The sequence below is a fragment of the Macaca nemestrina genome, chromosome 9 (genome assembly GCF_043159975.1).
Source record: "Macaca nemestrina isolate mMacNem1 chromosome 9, mMacNem.hap1, whole genome shotgun sequence".
Lineage (NCBI taxonomy): Eukaryota > Metazoa > Chordata > Mammalia > Primates > Cercopithecidae > Macaca > Macaca nemestrina.
In genome coordinates this window covers 10,837,761-10,856,368 of record NC_092133.1, presented here as the reverse complement: position 1 = coordinate 10,856,368, position 18,608 = coordinate 10,837,761, and the positions used below count along the sequence as shown (strand labels likewise).

The window sequence follows — 18,608 nt, the reverse complement described above, 5'->3', positions numbered from 1 at the left end:
ATAAATATATTTAAACAAAGAATGTTTATAATTAATAATCAAAAAATATTGGCGGCAAAGAGGATTATTTTTAATAGTGTACATTTATTCAAAAGTATATAAAACAACACTGTAAATTATATAATCTCACATAAAAACTCTAGAACTTGATTTGAATAACAAAACAATCTACTAAGAAAGAAATATTGCTCATGAAGATTTTTGTGCCCACCTTTCCCAAGTCAGAGGCCCTCATTTATGTCACAACAGCAGGGTGGCAGGGCATCAAAACTGGCATACATTCTACATCCTTCACAGCACTGCAGGGCAGGACAAGACTCCATGGCAATGGTTTTGGCCTGGCTGTTCTTGGCCCACCACACCTTGTCTGGGTTGTGATTTTTTACAGCCACAGCCTCAGGGTCCTTTGCAGCTCTTGAGAAAAGACACACACAAAGCATAGGCTTAGAATTTTTCTTCTCAGTCCTTTTGTTAGAACTGTTGGGGGTATTGGAAGTTTAGTGCTGAAGCCAGTGAAACATTAACACCAGTCCTACATTAAGGCTCTCTCCCCTGTCCCAAGTTCCTCTCCAATCCTTTCCTCTCCTATGATTGCTATAAACGTAAACTGAGGTTACAAAAGTAAGGGTGAGTGAATTCGCAAGCAAGGTCACCCAGCTGGTCACTGCAGGCCCCCGAGATGCAGGAATGATGGGAAGGTGCTGCATTCAGCTGTGTCCTGGGCTCCGGGATGTGCCATTGTGAACTCCTTAGAATGGGGACACAATTGCATCTGACAACCAATCTTTCTGGTACTTAAAGGGTCTTCTCCCCAAAAATGCAATCTTCTCTTATCTGATCTACCCTCCCTTGTCCACTGTCCCCCAGGTTTTTCACACAGGTCAGCTGTCCCTGAGATCTAGAGCCCCAGTCATTTTCCCCAAGGCCACCAGAAACAAATGGAGGAATACCCTGAGAGCTCCCAACTCAGGCAAGAAGAGATAAATCCAGCCCGTCCTCCACATGAGTACAAGGCAGAGCTCATTCACGCAGTCTCCCCAACAGAATCTGCAGCCTGCAGTGCTCAGGACAGAGGAAGGCTTGGCCAAGGTGCTGAATTAAACACCTGATGGTAAACTTAGTGAGATCCAGTGACAGCCAAGCAGTGCTGACACTCACAGGCCCATGCTGAGAACATTCTAACCACCCCATCCAGAAAGAAAAAACATAGCTAGACTCACCTGTCTTTTTGCCTTTACAAAGCTGCCTGTTCTTCTTGACCTCACCCAGGGGTATGGCCACAGCAGCAAGGAATGACCTTGCTCCAACAGGGAGCCCGGGTATCCCATTAAGGGAGTGTTATCTATCCCCTTTTCTCCATGTGACTCACTTTAGTGCATTGTTTATTTTGAACATGTGACTCACTTTAGTGCGTTGTATATTTTGAAGTAAAGACAGAGCACGACAACTATCAGCAGGAGCAAGGCTGCCAGGATACCACCAGCAATGACAAGCATAATCACTGTACGGAGGTCAAAAGACTTCGATGTACCTAGGCAGAGAAGTACAAGCAAGCACTGAGCCCACGTGGCCTCCCTCCCCACACAACCACCAAGCAATGTCAATGTCAGGGGAGGAGGAAGAAACCCCAAACACAGATCCTTATGTGTGTAAAACACAAATGTCTTCCCAGGGCAGTCTAGGATCCCAAGCTGGCCCAGAGATGGAAAAAAAGAAAAAAAAAAAGTCCATTTGTCAATGAAAAGGAATGGAAATGCAAAGTCCAGAGAGAAGGCTATCAGAAGGACAAACAGTGGGAAGAATCGTTCCCTTTCACAGGTGTGATGTGCAGCTGGCAACAACAAGCAGGCCTGCAGTGGAGCTGATGGCATCACTCCCCAGCGTCTGGGCCTCCTGAGCTATACTCATTTTCAGAGTCAGAAATGACCCCTCACTGGATGTCAGGCTCAAAGCTCTTCTGTGGAAATGACTGTTTTCAAATGTTACTGTCCCAACAATACTGAGAATATGCAAATCCATTTTGTAAATGATGCATATTTTAGGAAAAGAACTTTACAATTCTTCCTCTGACAACCGACATTTTTCCTCCTAAATCTTAAATTCTCCCAAGAAATCCATTTGAGATAAAAAATTAGTTTAACTTTCTGAAACTGGGAAAAAGTGAGCCAGAGGAGAAGAATAAACAATCTGACTGCCAAAGCATACTTACCACCTTTTAACTCTTCATGGCTGGGTGAAAGCCAACAGTAAAAAAAAATTACAATCAAAGTAAACTTTAGGGAACGGGACATCTTATCAGGAATTTCTCAAACTTTTAATTTGAGAAAGAAAATTCTAATGATTAACATCCAAAGTTGAAGACCTCGCTTTTAGAAGCAGTCTTCCAGTAGAGCTAGCAGAATGGATATCCACAATCTAGTTCCAACTTCTGTGCCAATCAGGACACAGGCTGTGTGACATCAACACTCTGGACACCAGCTCTCTTTCATGGAGTTCTGAATTCCATTCCACTTCCAGATATATTTTAGCACCAATGGAAGTAGATATATCTAAATACTCTCTTAAGCCATGTAATATTCAATCTCCCCTTTTCAGGCTTTGTTTCCATCAGAGAAAAGTTTTAGTTAAGAGTCTGATTCCCAGAGATGCCACGTTATATTATTTTAAATGTCCACTTTTCCAAAAAGCCTATAAGAAAGTATGGCCCATAAAGGAGTAGGGGAGCAATAAATAAAAACTTTTTCTAGAAGAAGCCCAGACATTGGCCCTACTAGAAAAGACTTTTAAAGTCTTTTAAATATGTTCAAAGGAATCCATGTCCAAAAAACTAAAGGAAAATATGAAAATAATGTCTCATCATAAAAAATACCAATAAAGATAAAAATTATTAAAAAGAACCAAACAGAAATTATGGCATTGGAAACTACAATGACTGAAATGAAAAATTCACTAGAAGGGCTTAATAGCAGATGTGGATTGACAGAAGAAAGAATCAGTGAACTTGAATATAGTTGAGATTATCCAAACTGCAATATAGAAAGAAAAATAAATGGGTAAAAATGAACACAGGACTTCCGGTTTCTGTGCCAGCATGTGAAGGGCTTAGGAGTCATCATCCCCATATTCACAAGTAAAAAGCTGAATAAACTGACTGAAGAATCAACAACTCTTAAGTCAACCAGAAAACTGGTCACAGGGCAAACAGCCACCACCAAAACTAAAGAGAGAGGTGAATACAGAGAATCTCAGCTTAGGAGCAGAAGCCATTGCCAGAGCCAGCAACTAGTAAGAACACTTACATGGTAACTGATGTCTTCCTGGATGATGAATAGGGACTAGCATAATATTTTAAAACTCCTGAGGGCCAAATTTTGTTTTGTTTTTTGTTTTGTTTTGTTGGGTTGTGGCTCCCTTTCATGAGTCATATCTCCAGGAGTATTGCAGGAAGTCAGGGACCCCGAATGGAGGGATGAGCTGAATCCATGACAGATGAACATAAATTGTGAAGATTTCATGGACATTTATTAGTTCCCCAAATTAATACTTTTATAATTTCTTACACCTGTCTTTACTACCATCTCTGAACATAAATTGTGAAGATTTCATGGACACTTATCACTTCCCCAATCAACACCCTTGTGATTTCCCATGCCTGTCTTTACTTTAATCTCTTAATCCCGTCATCTTCGTAAGCTGAGGAGGATGTATGTCACTTCAGGACCCTGTGATGATTGCGTTAACTGCACAAATTGTTTGTAGAGCATGTGTGCTTGATCAATATGAAATCTGGGCACCTTGGAAAAAGAACAGGATAACAGCAATGTTCAGGGAACAAGAGAGATAACCTTAAAATCTAACTGCTAGTGAGCTGGGCGGAACAGAGCCATATTTCTCTTCTTTCAAAAGCAAATAGGAGAAATATCGCTGAATTCTTTTTCTCAGCAAGGAACATCCCTGAGAAAGAGAATGGCCCCTGAGGGTAGGCCTCTGAAATGGCTGCTTTGGGGGTGGCTGTCTTTTATGGTCAAAGGAGAAGGGATGAAATAAGCCATGGTCTCCTGTAGTGCTCCCAGGCTTATTAGGACGAGGAAATTCCCGCCTAATAAATTTTGGTCAGACTGGTTGTCTGCTCTCAAACCCTGTCTCCTGGTAAGATGTTATCAAGACAATGTGTACCCGAAACTTCATTAGCAATTTTAATTTTGCCCCATCCTGTAGTCTTGTGATCTTGCCCTGCCTCCATTTCTCTGTGATATTTTATTACCTTGTGAAGCACGTGATCTCTGTGACCCATATCCTATTCGTGCACTCCCTCCCTTTTTGAAAATCGCCAATAAAAACTTGCTGGTTTTACCGCTTGGGGAGCATCACGGAACCTGCTGACATGTGATGTCTCTCCCGGACACCCAGCTTTAAAATTTCTCTCTCGTACTCTTTCCCTTTATTTCTCAGACCAGCTGACACTTACGGAAATAGAAAAGAACCCACGTTGAATATCGGGGCTGGAGTTTCCCCCAATACAGGAGCTCACCTGGTTCTTATAATGAAGACTACAGGAAAATCCCTTTATATTTTAGTCTCCACTGACACTGCAGTGGAGTTGGCCTTATTACCACTATGAGATAATAAAAGTCATGAAATTTCACCAGGCCTCCTCTGGTGCCACCCCAGAAGTTAAGTGGAAAGTTGTCTCATTACCTACTGGGTCAGAGAAGAAACCCAGACTCCCCAAGGGGTCTCCACTGATACCACAGGGGTCAGAGTTGAGTCTCTGCTCTTTATTCATCCTTCTCTGACACCACCCTGGTGGAGGGGTGCTTTGGGATACTTCTTTACTGCTTGGTAATAGTAGACTTCTAAGCTCTCTACTCAGTCTTTGCTGGTGGAGTTGGGATAAGGCCATAGTTTTTTCTACGGTGTTTGCCTAGAATGCAGAAGTTATTGTCTAAAAGTTTTCTCTCTTGTTGAATTGCCCATTTCCTGGTCTTTTGGCCAGAAAAACTAGTTTCTTGTTGGGGCTCTTTTGTCTGAACCCATTGGTGTTTCCAAGTTGCTCAATTCTTCAGCTCCAAGTTTAGGAATCTGAGACAAAAAACAAAACTTACGGAACTCACTGCCATGCTATTACTTTGATCCCAAGGTCCCTAGCTAGCCTTCCTTCTTCTCTCCACCTATTCAAGCCTTATGTTTGTTTTCTATATAATATCCATGGATTTTAGTTGTACTTAGGAAGAATAAAAGTATCTCTTCCCCTAATATGTGAAATTTTTAAATCAGTCCTCTGCTTAAAAGCCACAGCCTCTGCACCAACCCTACACTTGCTCAATCCTGAAAATGAGTGTCTCCTTAAATTGTGTACCCTGGGCCCTTCGCATGTGTTATCCAGCCCATATCTCGACATAACATCTTTCCAGCCTCATCTCCCTCTGTGTTACCCCACACCCCATGTATTTTCATGCCTCTGACCTGGTTAGATGGCCCTCCCTGTCCCTCACCTCCTCTATCTGCTGAAATACCATCCCGCAAGACTTCAATAAAATGCCACGTTCTTATAAAACCTTCAGTGATTTCCGTCTTTCTCCCTCTCGTGTTAATTGTCCTCTCCCTATGTATCCATGCCCTTTGTTTGTGCCTATATGGAAATTTGAATTGTTGACTAGGTGTAGTGGTTCATGCCTGTAATCCCAGCACTTTGGGAGGGTGGGGCAAGAGGACTGGATTGAGCCCAGGAGTTTGAGATCAGCCTTGGCAATATGGTGAGACCCTATCTCTACAGAAAATTTTAAAAATGAAAATGAAAATAAATTAGCCAGGTGTGGTAGCAGATGTCTGTAGTCCCTACTTGGGTTCAGAGGGATATAACCCTAAATAAGCTTAGTTATCATTAAGGAGCTAGGGCCTGTGGACCCTCACCATGGGGGTGACTACTTCATCTCTCGGATTCCTTCTATTTCTGTGGTTACTTGATTGCTGTTTGATAGTCTGTGGGCTTGTGCATTTAAAGTTTGCTTTTTCAAGGTGTTTGTGAGCTCCATGAGGGCAGGAGCTCTGCAACCCTAGGTATCAGAGAACCTGCAACCTATTAGGTGCTGGCACATGTTATGATCATTGACTGAAATCTGAATCTTGTCAATCTGGCACTCATCACTTTCTCCAACTGAACCTCTAAATTTAGACAGTGCAGTGACTCAGACATAGCAGTTAAACCCTGACTAATATTATTTCATTGATTAAAAAGAATGCATACTTTCTACATTGCTTATAAGTCACCAACATTTAACTACTTCCAATGTGTTTTAGTAATATCTTTCTGAGTTGTAATGAAGACAACCAGGAGGCAATAACTAAAACCTCTGTTTGAAAGATGAGGAAACCTAAGCTCAGAGAGTGGAAGTGACTCCCTTGGGTCACACAGCAAGTAACTGGCAGCAAAGAAACTAGGACCTGGTTCTATAATCCTTCCCTCCATCTCCTGCTTCCCAAGTCCAATGCTCTTCCACCCCCAGCCTTCCTGAACCTTCTGAAATGATGTGTTGTTCCCCATTCCCAGTCCCCCTAACTCTATTATTCAAAGGCTGTGATTTTGGCTGTCAGCTGAAAGATCTGCAAATAAATCTAGTTGCATTTTATCTAAGGAAGGGGCTGATTTTTGTGTTGATGTTTTCATTCAAAGCAATATCTCACTGATGATTCACATGTGGTGACTACTCAAGAGTACTGAGAGGAACGGGGCCATGTGTTCCAGACGGCAAAAGGTAGGCAGCAACTGTGCTCAGAATCAGTGAGTTCAACTTTGCAAAATGCAATTCCTGATACAGGGGCTGGCCTTTTCTCTATGGAAATTCTCTGTAATTCATATCCACAAGGACTTTCACCCAAGTCAGTTATTTGCAAACTGCCCATCCTGTGACTAACACCTGAGTCAAATGGTTGCAAACGCCCTGAAGCATGCTAAATTGCATCTCTGGAGACAGAAGCATCCTGGATCCAAAACTACATAAGCCTGTGAGCTCCCTACTTGACCCAGTTCCCATCTCTGTGCCTCCTCCACAGCTCTTTCTGCTCTGCTCCCGGAAAACTCTTTACCTTCAGACTCTTGGTGCAGATGGGGACCTTGCTATGGCACTGGCAACTGCCATGAAAAGAGCTGGGTTTTGTCCCAGAGTGAGGATCTCCTTAACTGAATCCTTTATTCTCAGAGAAATAAAAATTGTGATGAACAACATGCAATCAGATTTTATGAACTGCCAAGGTTTGAAGATAGTTTCTGTGTCTTTGTAAAATCTAAATGGCACATTTTACTATATGTCCCAGAACCAGATTACACCTCTCTTCCCATCTCCCATATTCTCATCCAATCATTCCCTCCAAAACTTTATGACTGTAAAATCAGTTTTAAAAGAACCAAAGAGAAAAAACTGCAAACTTAGTGATGGATTAGCATGTTCTACCTTATCAGTGCCTGTCTAGGTGATCCATGCAGATCCCCGAGAGGTGCAGGTATGACAAGGAAGGTCACAATCTGCCATGCACTGTGCTCTGGGATCTGCCGTCTAACTCGCAGGCTTAACTTCCACAAAATGTGACAAGACTGAGTCTGTCAAACCAGCTTCTCATTTCTTGGGAGGCATTCTTCTCCATACTCACATGATTCAAGAGAAGTAACAGTTCATCTTATTTCACCTGCATACATAATGGCTCCTCTGCTCCAGGAAGGGCAAGAAACATTTCAAAAAGAGCTCCAACTTCATCATGGGTCAGACATCCTCTTGTCAGGCATCCTCCAGGGTCTTCCAAGTGCAGCTTCCCATCTCACCATCTCTTAGGCAACTGGAGAAGGGAAAAGAGAACAGCTCAAGAACTCTGTAGCTCAGCAAAGGGGAGATCATTCAGCTTGCCAGTTTTTTCAGTCTATAGTGCCTCAGACAGAGGGAGAGCTCAGCTAACATGCTGAGTTAAACACCCAATAGGAAACTCAATTATTTAAAGTGACACCAAGGCAGTGCTGACACACAGAGCCACCAGGCTGAGAACATTTTATTTACAAGCTCACAGCCCCAAGCCAGAAGGTAAAAAAAGCCAAGAGTGTACACAAACATGCCTTTGCCTTTCAACCTCTCCTGCTGTTCTTGACCTGAACCATATGTGGCTGCCACAGCAAGGAATGCCTCTGCGGAAGCAGAGAGTGTCCAGGTATCCCATTTGAAGGGATGTCCCTCATTGTTAAGTGACTCACATCTTTGCCATGGCACGTTAGAAAGGGACACAATCAGCACAGGGGCAGTAACCAGGACGAGACCAAAACCAACTATAATCTCTGTCCCAAGACCAGCAGTCTCAACGTTTATATGGATAGACACCCAACTTGTGGTGGCTTACTTTGTGAAAAGCCAAATATCCTCTATGAGGAGCTAAGCAGGCAGTGCCAACGATGTTCCCTGTGTAGCAAACAAGCAACCTCTCCTGCTGTTCTTGACCTGAACCATCTGTGGCTGCTGCTGCAAGGAATGACCCTGCTGAAGCAGAGTGTCAGCGTGGGGAGTCAGCAGTGCCTGCCTTCAAGGGGTCAGCCTAGGGGAGGTCCATAAAGCCCTGATTCTGCAGCTCAATCCCAACAAGAATGGCCTTTCACACTGGAAAGACCAGACAGCAAAAGTATCTGAATATCTTTCCCACTTCCAGTGTGTTGAGGCCTCAGTCTCAGTCTAGCCATGCTGGGGAGTCTCCAGGGGTCTCTCCTTTCCCTGGGCCTAAATCAGGACTGCAGAAGCATCCTTACTGGCCCCAAAGGTTCCTTCTCCAGCTCCCTCTCCCCTGGACAGACCCACTGCATGTTGCAAAGAGATGTAGACAGTGATTACGGATCGATCTTCATTTCACCTGGACTGAGAAAAATCACCCTGGGTTACTGCTGCTTCCCTCAGCCACTATACCCCTCCCTCCACTTCCCACCTCTAAACACCAGTGGTCTCATGATGTCCCTAAGCTGCCAGCCCCCAGAGCCAGGCCCAGTCCTGCATTTACATTTCACTGGATGGACACAAACAGAATTTGGTTGCTTGTGACTGTAGGAATGAGGTTCCTATTTCTTGCTGGCTGATGGCCCAAAGCCACTCTTAGCTCCTACAGGCCACCACTCACAGGCCCTCTCACTCCAAGGCAGTTTACTTCTCCTTCCAGGCTGGGAGGAAAGCCTCTCTCTGATGCTCCGTCTCTGATGCTCCACCCACCTTCTGTAAAAGGGCTCACCTAATAAGGTCAGATCTACCCAGATAATCTCTATTTTGATTAGCTCAAAGTCAGCTGATTAGTAACCTAGACACAAGAGTGACATTCCATCATATTCCCTGGTCCAGCCTACCCTTTAGGGGATAGGAATATACAGGATATCTGCATGGGGGAGCTGGAACCTTGGGGGTCATCAGAGAACTTTGCCTACCATGAGACTACTATGCTGCCACTTATAAAAGGGAACCATTTTGGTCCAAAACATGAAGTCAACGAGCTTTGCTGCAATTGAATTTTCACGATTCTTTCTTGCTATTACATAAGTCAGTCTTCAAAGCAATAAATATTGAATTGCTATCTAATCCATTTACACTTCACAACTGGTCATTTCTCTTACTATATTTAAATAAGTTTATAAAACTCAAATTATCAGTACAACGCTGGGAACCTTTACCTCTGCTCTACAAAGGCAGTTTTGCTGTACTTGTGTATTTATGGTACTTAAGTATCCGTCTCCTTGTATTTCTCTAGTTTTGTCATGTTCTCCAAAGCACTCATCATTCAGACTTGCCTCCAGTCAAGTTTTGAGGCCTTAATAACAAAAACAATGTTATAAGCTCTTGAGGAAGTACAGACCCTTCAAACTCACATATCTAGGCCTTAAACTGTCAAACTGAAGCTTGAAAAAGGAACAAAAGAAAACATTATCAGTTTACTTTTATGTCCCCCAAATGGGCTGGAAGTGCATGTCAGTGCCTGCTGACCAGCTGACAACTACTCAGGCACTGGCAAGGCTGGCTCTGAATGCTCAGGATGGCTCCACTGTGCCCCTGCGCATCCCTCCCCATGCACACCTGTGCCCACAGCAGATTACTCCTCCTGCATTCTTGAATGTGCACCTTTGGGTCCTGAAGCAGGAAAGTTCTAGGAACTGGGGGAAGATCACAGAGTGGTTACCCGGGTAGCCCTTACTGTCTGTGGGGCACACAGAGCCCTTGAATCCTTCTAAACATGGTGTCCTCGGTACCAGCGAGAAGTACCCCTTGGGCTGGTGCTCCCCAGAGACTACAGAGGGAGCGTACTAAGGCTTCAGGGCACCCCACCTTCCCTGGCAGTTATGCAACAGACTTCTGTGAGCAAAATCTGAACATGGTTCCTCTAGGGATCTGGCAATATATTAAATTTCCTTAGGAAAGATGCTTTTTTCTTCCTGCAGACATCAGGTTTCCATCAGCAGTTCCTCTTCCAGGACTCAGGACTAGGCTCCCACAGAATTGGCCATCCTTGGTCTCTCTGCATTTTTCGTATGAAAGTGGATAGCACACATACGACAAGGCAGGCCCTGACTGATTCTCCTAGTAAAGATACAGTAATCCACTTCTTGACTCAGGCGGTTTAGTACTCAGACACCAAAAGAGAGATTAGCCAAAGACGTCCCAATCCCTGTTCCACACTCCAAATAGGATGACACCAAACAAAACAGGTTGGATGACTGTGATGTGAGTTGTGGAATAATTTGTTGCTAAGGAGCCAATTATAGACTGAAGCTAAGTGGTTTAATATTCTGAAGCTGTATTCTCATGGAAGCATGGCAGAAAGCTTTATACCTTATCAGAACAGAGGCAGCCATTAGGAACTGACTTTTGAAAGCCTCCCAGAGGAGAGAAGATGGTGAGTGAGAGATGGCCTTGTAGCAGCTCCTTACAAGCCTCTCAAATCCTTCTTGATCCTGGAGGATCAAAGGCATTCCACCAAGCTTCAGATTAACTAGGGTTCAGGCCTCATCTTGCATGGCCAGAAGGGTGGAAAGGTGCAAGGTTGCCAGGGTGCAATGGCAGAGCCATTCCCTTACATACTCTTGTACCAACTGTCATAGGTCAGGAACCTGGAAAACAGACTGACACAGAGGCTTGTGTACAGGAGGCTCCCTGGGGAGTGTATACAAAATCCACCCCTGTGAGGGGTGAGGGAAGCAGGACTGAAGAGTCAATGAACTATGAAGCAGCTGCAATAAAAGGTTCTCACCAATTCTCCAAGACTTTAAGGCTAGGCTGGCCCTTCCAAGATGCCCCATTGAGGCAGTGTGCTCAGACCTTTATATGCCTATATCAACCTGTCACTGGATGAGGAGTTGTTCAAGGACGGTCTGTGAAGTTGTTCAAGACAACTGTCTTGAATTCCTGGAGAGCAGTGGCACGGAGAGCCATCAGCTGCCAACACTCCCGGCAGTTTGTATTTTGTCTGGGCACAGCCCCTTCCACCCAAAATTTTGATCTGACTTTTTTTTTAACTTGCGCACAGTAAAGTTTGCTCTTTGTGATGTATAGTAGTATGGGTTTTAGACAAATGCACAGAATCAGGTATTTGTCCACAATTGTACCATAAAGAACAGTTCCATCACCTTAAAAAGTTCCCTTCTGTGGCCCCTACAGTCAACTTCTCCCCTATATGCCACCACTTGGCAACCACGGATCAATTTTCCATCCTTTTGTTTTGGGTTTGCAGATTGTCATATAAACTAAATCATATTATACTTAGCCTTTTGGACCTGGTGTTGTGCACTTAGGAAAATGCATTTAATATTTGTATATCAATAGTTTCTTTTTATGGTGAAGTAATATTCTGCTGTTTGAATGGACCACAGTTTATCCATTCACACATTGAAGGACATGTGGATTTATTTCCAGGTTTTGACAAGTATAAAAAAGCTGCTATAATACATTCCCATACCAGTTTTTGTGTGAATGTAAGTTTTCAGTTCATTTGGTAAATACTTAAGGGTAGAACTGCTGGGTTGTGTATTCAGTGTATGTCTGACTTTATAAAAAACTGCCAAACTGTTTTACAGAGTAGGTGTATCATTTTTCATTCTCACTAGCAATGAAATTGAATTCTAGCCGCTATGTTTACTCTTCAGCATTTGATAATGTCAGAGGATTTTTTGTTTGCTTGCTTGTCATTCTAACACATCTGAAGTGGTATCTGGCTGTTATTATTTGATTTATTTAATTACTAATAATTTTGAGCATCTTTTCATATGCTTATTTGCCATCCATATGCTTATTGGTAGATACCTTCCTTGATAAAGTATCTTTTTAGCTCTTTTGCTTATTTCTTGAAATTAGGTATTTACTTTATTATTCAGTTTTTAGAGTTTCTTCTTTAATATAATCTGGATATAAGTCCTTTATGAAATACGTGATTTGCAAATACTTTCTCCTAGTCTATGGCTTTTCTTTTTGTTCTTTTAAGTGTGTCTTCAATAAAGCAAGTTTTTAATTAGATAAACTCCAATATATCCTTTTATTCACAGATTATATTTTTGTTGTCATATCTAAAATGTCATTGCCAAACCCACTGTCATACAGATTTTCTATTTTCTTCTATATGTTTTATAGTTTTATATTTTACATTTCGGTCTACAATTCATACTGCTTTAGTTTTTGTAAATGAGGTATATGTTGAGGTTCATTTTTTGGCACATGGACATCCAATTGGTTCATAAATACTTTGCCTTTGAAAATTTTTCAAAAATCATCTTGTTTTTGTGGATCTATTTCTGGGCTCTCCATTCTGTTCCACCAATCTGTGTCAAACTGCATTGGTCACTGTAGCTTCAAAATAAGTCTTAATATTAATAGTGTGAGTCCTTAAACTTTGTTATTTTTCAGTTTGTTTTGGCTATTCTAATTCCTTTGCCTCTTCGTATACATTTTAGAATCAACTTGTAGCTATCTACAACAACTTTCTACATTGAATCTGTAGACCAAATTGGGGAGAATTGACATCTTAACAGTGGATTTTCCTATCCACAAACATGGACTATCACCACTTATTTAGATATTCTTTGATTAATTTCCATCAATGTTTTATAATACTCAGAATACAGATCCTACACAAAGTTTATTAGATTTATACCTAAATGCTTCTTTAACTTTTAGTGCTATTGTAAACAGTATTATTTTCAAGTTTCAAATTCTAATTGTTCATTGCTGGTATACAGGAGCAGTGAATTTTTATACACTGACTTCATTGCTGAGCTCACATTCTGAGCCACTGGACATTCTTTGAAAACTAGTCAGCCGTATCATCTTTCTGCTCTAACAGTACCCATTGATCTTAGAGTAAAATCCAAACTCCTTATCTGACCTACACAGACCTTCATAATCTGACCATTTACCTGCCTCTCTTTCCTGTCACCTCCTCCCATCTTGCTTCCTTTCACTGACATTCAAGCCACACTGGCCCTCCTCCCCTTATTGTGTAGACATGCCCAGTTGCTTCCTGCCTCAAGGCCTTAACCCTTGTCTGCTTCTTTGCCTAACATGCACCAAACCCTCCCCAAGGCCATGTCACACCTGAGTGCATTCCTCTTTATGTCTTTGCTAAAATTTCCCCTTCTCAAAATGGCATTCCTTAGCCATATTATTGAACCCCCACCTACAAGACACCCTCTATCTCATCACCTTATTTAATTAGATTCTAAAGAGCAATGACAATTTAACTTTGGTTTATTTACCATGTGTCTCCCATATTTAGAATATAAATGCCATGACAGCAGGGACCGTCTCTCATGTTCATTTCAATATTCATATTCCTTAGAATAAGACTCAGTAAGTATAAGCATTTTAGAAATCTGGAGGAGAAAGAAGAGAAAAAAGAAAAGTAAATACATGAAGTTATTAACAGTGATTGTCTATAAGTGGTTGGGATTGTGACATTTTATTATTTTTCTTTTCAGTGTATTTCTTATTTTTCTAAAAAAACATGTACTGTTCTTCAAATGAGTTATTTTTAACTAAAAATAAATGAATAAAAGCCTTTGTTTTTAGGGACTTTTCAGCCAATAATAAGCAAAATGATTGTTGCATTATATATGGAGATTATAAAAAATAAGTCAGGTTTCATTACAAACTATAAAAAATAAGTCAGGTTTCATTACAAACTGGGTTTTTTTTTTTTAACACAAATGCAAATAAGAATTCTTCTAGTATAACAATGTTCCTTCTGCCTTATATTTTCTTTGCTCTTTAAGGACGATACATAGAGACATGATAACTACTTTTCTCTCCAGGTGTCCAAATGGGAGAAACCAACTGCTGATGGTATTTAGCTAAATGACTGTGTAAGAATCACCTGTGGAAGGTATATTCCCACTCACTGTGTGGCCAACTCTTCTTAGTACCAAGTGTGGTCTCTATTAGGCAAATCAAGCTGTAGGGCCAGCCTGGGAGGGGACAGCCTAAAGGAAGCCCATGAAGCATTGAACCTGAGCTCAATTTCAATGAGAACCATTACTGAATAGTGGAAAGACCAGAGACAAAGAACCATCTTTCCCACTTCCATTAAGCCAAGGCATTTGGTCTTATCACCAGGACATGTAGCTTTTTGGCCATGTTAAAGAATCTCTATGGAAAGAATTCAGCTGCTCCTACCTACAGGTAACAGTAACATCCACAATCACAAAGTAATAGCTGACAGTACACTGATTGATGATTTCATGCCTGGCACTAGCTCTTAGATATTTCATTCTCTTAAGAGACCCCATGAGGTAGGTAACACTATTATCATCCCCATTTTATTAATGGAGGCAATAACAAATGGGAAAACATGGACATATGGAGGTTGAGAACTTGTCCAAGGCCATACAGTTAGCAGGGAAAAGGGCCAGGAATTGAACTCAGCAAATCTGGTTGCAGAGGCAGGCTATAAACCACAAGACTAGTGGTTAGCAAACTGTATGTGCATTCGAATCAGCTACAGAGCTTTCAAAAGTCTTTTTAGAACAGTTTTCTGTTTATTTTTAAATTGAGTAGGTAGGGCAGAATTCCCATATGGCCCTCTCCCCTGCTCACATACACTGTTATTTTCTTTTATTCAGTCTGTCCTGTTTAGTTCTGTGTTTAATTCCTTAGCGAATACTTCATTTGCACTGATTCACTGAAGTAACAACCTCAAAACTTCATTACCATCCATAGGCATAGCCTCGGATGTTGTTGCCAGGGCTCTTTACCAACATCTCCTGTTTTTCCATTTCCTGGTTTCATTTTCAGGCTGGCCCCCTCCACATACTGGGCCAGTGTCAACTATAAGCCCACATCCTTAAAATCTATGATCTAGAAAGGAGAGAGATAATGTCCTTTTCCAGGGTCCACAAATCCTACAAAAGGAGTTTGGTCTTCCCTGGATCACCTGCCCTTCAATTGTACCAGTCCCTGTGGAAAAAGGGACAAGGGCCCATGATCTTGTTCAGGTCAGGGTCACATGCATTGTCACTGATAACTCCTGCCACAATCACAGTGGATAAGCGGTGAAGCTCATCCCCAAGGGAAAGGGATTCCGAGCCAACTGAAACAACACATGTTCACTGTAGAAAGCAAGAGTGAAAAACATGAAGTTGTTGAAAATGTTTAGCATTACAGTAATTTTATTCTGATCATTTAATACAAGAAAGTCAAATAGGAATTCAAATTTTCAACTTTACTTTTGGTATTGATGAATAATGAAGAACCTTAGCTTCTTCATACTTCCACAGTTCATTGGAGTTAAAACAATCAGGTATTACATATTTCACTTGCTTTTTTAAAAGTTCTCCTAAAAAGCTGTGAGAATTCTACACCAGCATGGGTCACTGTTGCATAATATCACTGAGGTCTGTTGTGTGTACTACTTTTCACCAGCAAAGGAAAAATGAAGGATTTTTTGAGTAACTTTTGTATACATATTTAGGTACTACACTTTTACTAATAAAAGTAACTTTGACAAGAAAAAACATCTTGTATTACTGTGGTGCATGTTACAATTAATGAGACAATATTAATATATTAACTAAGTTCAGTAATTTATATTCAGTTTTCTCACTCTGTGTGTTGTACAGTCCTACAGGTTTTGACAAATGCATGTATCCACCATTATAGTATCACATACAGATTAATTTTGCCCCCAAAATCCCATGCTTCACTTATTCAACATTACCCTTCTCCCTTCCCCCTGCCAGACCCTGCCAACTGTTCTTTTAATTGTTCCTATAGTTTTGCCTTATCCAGAATGTCACATAGTTGGAACCATATAGTATGTGGCCTTTTAAGGCTAACTTGTTACAACTGGCAATGGTCACTTAAGGTTTCTCCATGTCATTTTGTTACTTGACAGCTCATTTATTTTCATCATGGAATAATATTCTATTATATGAAAATACCAGTTCTTTATTTACCTACTGAAGGACATCTTAGTTGCTTCCAGCTTTTGCCAGTTATGAATAAAGCTACTATACAAGTTCATGTGCAGGTTTTTGTGTACCCACAGATTTTCAGCTCAGCAGGATAAATAACTAGGAGTCCAACTGCTGAGTCATATGTACCATTTAAAATTCCAACCAGCAGTGAATGAGAATTCTTGGTGCTATGCATACCCACCAGCATCATTTGGTATTGTCAGGTTTTGTTTTTTTATTTTAGCCATTCTAATACATACTTGTTAACTATGATGTTAGCTGTAGGTTGTTTGTACACGTTCTTTATTAACTTGAAGAAGTTCCCATCTATTCCTAGTTTCCTGAGTATTTATTTTATGATGAATGGGTGCTGAATTTTGTCAAATCCTCTTTTCTGCATCTATTGATATGATTTTTTTTCTTTTATTCTTTATGTGATAGGTTGCACTAATTGGTTTTCAATGTTGAACGAGAAACATACAAGAATACCTTACACACCTGGAGTAACTCCCACTTGGTGTTGATATATAATACTTTTTTTACTTGTTGGATTCTATTTGATATTTTATTGAGGATTTTTGCATCTGTGTTCATGAGAGGTATTGGTCTGTATGTTTCCATTCTCCTAATGATTTTATTTTGCTTTGGTGTTAGGGTAATGCTGGCCTCATATAATGAATTAGGAAGTGTTTTCTGTGCTTCTATTTTCTGGATAAAACTGCAGAAAATTTGTATTATTTCTGCCACAAATGTTTGGGAAAATTCACAAGTGAACTCATGTGGTCCTGGTGCTTTATTTTTTGGAAGGGTAATTATTAATTTTATTTTTTTACTAGATATAGGCCGATTTAGATTATATATTTCTCCTTTCTAAGTTTGGGCACGTTGTGTCTTTTAAGAAATTTATCCATTTCATCTGTCATCAAATTCAGAGACAGCTGCTTGTATTATTCCTTTTTTACCCTTTTTTTTTTTTTTTTTTTTGAGATGGAGTCTCACTCGTCGCCCAGGCTGAAGTGCAGTAGTGCATTCTCGGCTCACTGCAACCTCTGCCTCCCGGGTTCAAGCGATTCTCCTGCCTCAGCCTCCTGAGTAGCTGGGACTACAGACGTGTGCCACCACACCTGACTAGTTTTTTATTTTTAGTAGAGATGGGGTTTCACCATATTGGCCATGCTGGTCTCTTAACTCCTGACCTCAGGGGATCTGCCCAGCTCAGCCTCCCAAAGTGCTGGTATTACAGGCATGAGCCACCACGCCCGACCTCCCTTTTTATCCTTTTAATGCCTGTGGAATCAATACTAATGGTCCCGCTTTCATTTCTAACATTAATAATTTGTATCTTCTTTCTTTTTTAGCCTTCCCAGAGGCTTATCAACTTTATCTATCTTTTCAAAGAACCAGTTTTTTATTTCAGTTATCTTTTCTGTCAATTTCATTGATTTTTGCTGATTTTTATTATGTCTTCTCTTCTGCTTGCTTTACGTATACAGGCATACCTTGTTTTACTGTGCTTCACAGTACTGTGCCTCATAGATACTACATGTTTTGCGAACTGAAGATTTCTGGCAATTCTGTATTAAGAAGGTCTATCAGCACCATTTTTCAAACAGCATGTTCTTACTTGTGTCTCTGCTGTAACATTTTGGTAATTCTTACAATATTTCAAACTTTTGCTTTATTATTATATATGTTATAGTGATCTGCGATCAGCAATCTTTGATGTTACTATTGCCATTGTTTTGGTTCACCATAAATCATGACCCTATAACATGGCAGACTTAAACAACAAATTGTGTTCTGAGTATTCCACTGACTGCCATTCCCTCATCTCTCTCCCTCTTCTCAGGCCTCCCTATTCCCTGAGACACAAAAATATCAAAATGATAACAATTAATAACCCTACAATAGTCTCTAAGTGTTCAAATGAAAGGAAGAGTCACATACGTCATACTTTAAATCAAAAGCTAGAAATGATTAAGCTTAGTAAGTAAGGCACGTTGAAAACCCAGATAGGCTGAAAACTAGGCCTCTTGCATGAAACAGTTACCAAGTTGGAATGCAAAGGAAAAGTTCTCAAAGGAAATTAAAAGTGCTACTCCAGTGAACACACAGATAAGAATGCAAAATAGCTTTTTTGCTGATATGAATAAAGTTTTAGTGGTCT

General features: G+C 40.9%; 1 protein-coding gene across 3 annotated transcripts; it reads right to left on the bottom strand.

The window, feature by feature from the left end:
* Positions 1–47: 47 nt before the first annotated feature.
* LOC105469917 (family with sequence similarity 24 member B) lies at positions 48–7,816 on the bottom strand. Of its 3 annotated transcripts, none has more exons than XM_011721537.2 (3): positions 7,684–7,816; positions 1,405–1,531; positions 48–414 (listed from the first exon to the last, which is right to left on the bottom strand). In XM_011721537.2, exons 1-3 carry the CDS (start codon positions 7,691–7,693, stop codon positions 222–224), a joined length of 330 nt encoding a protein of 109 aa, XP_011719839.1. In that variant the 5' UTR covers positions 7,694–7,816; the 3' UTR covers positions 48–221. The 3 variants fall into 3 exon arrangements, with proteins under 3 accessions (XP_011719839.1, XP_070925076.1, XP_011719821.2); XM_071068975.1 differs by having other exon boundaries at positions 109–414; positions 7,648–7,786; XM_011721519.2 differs by lacking the exon at positions 7,684–7,816 and adding an exon at positions 2,210–2,385 and having other exon boundaries at positions 222–414.
* Between the last annotated feature and the right edge of the window lie 10,792 nt (positions 7,817–18,608).

Bases quoted from the DNA above. Each gene is read 5' to 3' on its own strand.
- LOC105469917 (XM_011721519.2), bottom strand. From the start codon at position 2,291: ATGTCCCGTTCCCTAAAGTTTACTTTGATTGTAATTTTTTTTTACTGT. The intron at 1,532-2,209 runs GTAAGTATGCTT...TTCTCTGCCTAG, and splicing joins CCATGAAGAGTTAAAAGGTG to GTACATCGAAGTCTTTTGAC. The intron at 415-1,404 runs GTGAGTCACATG...TCTTTTCTCAAG, and splicing joins AAAATATACAACGCACTAAA to AGCTGCAAAGGACCCTGAGG.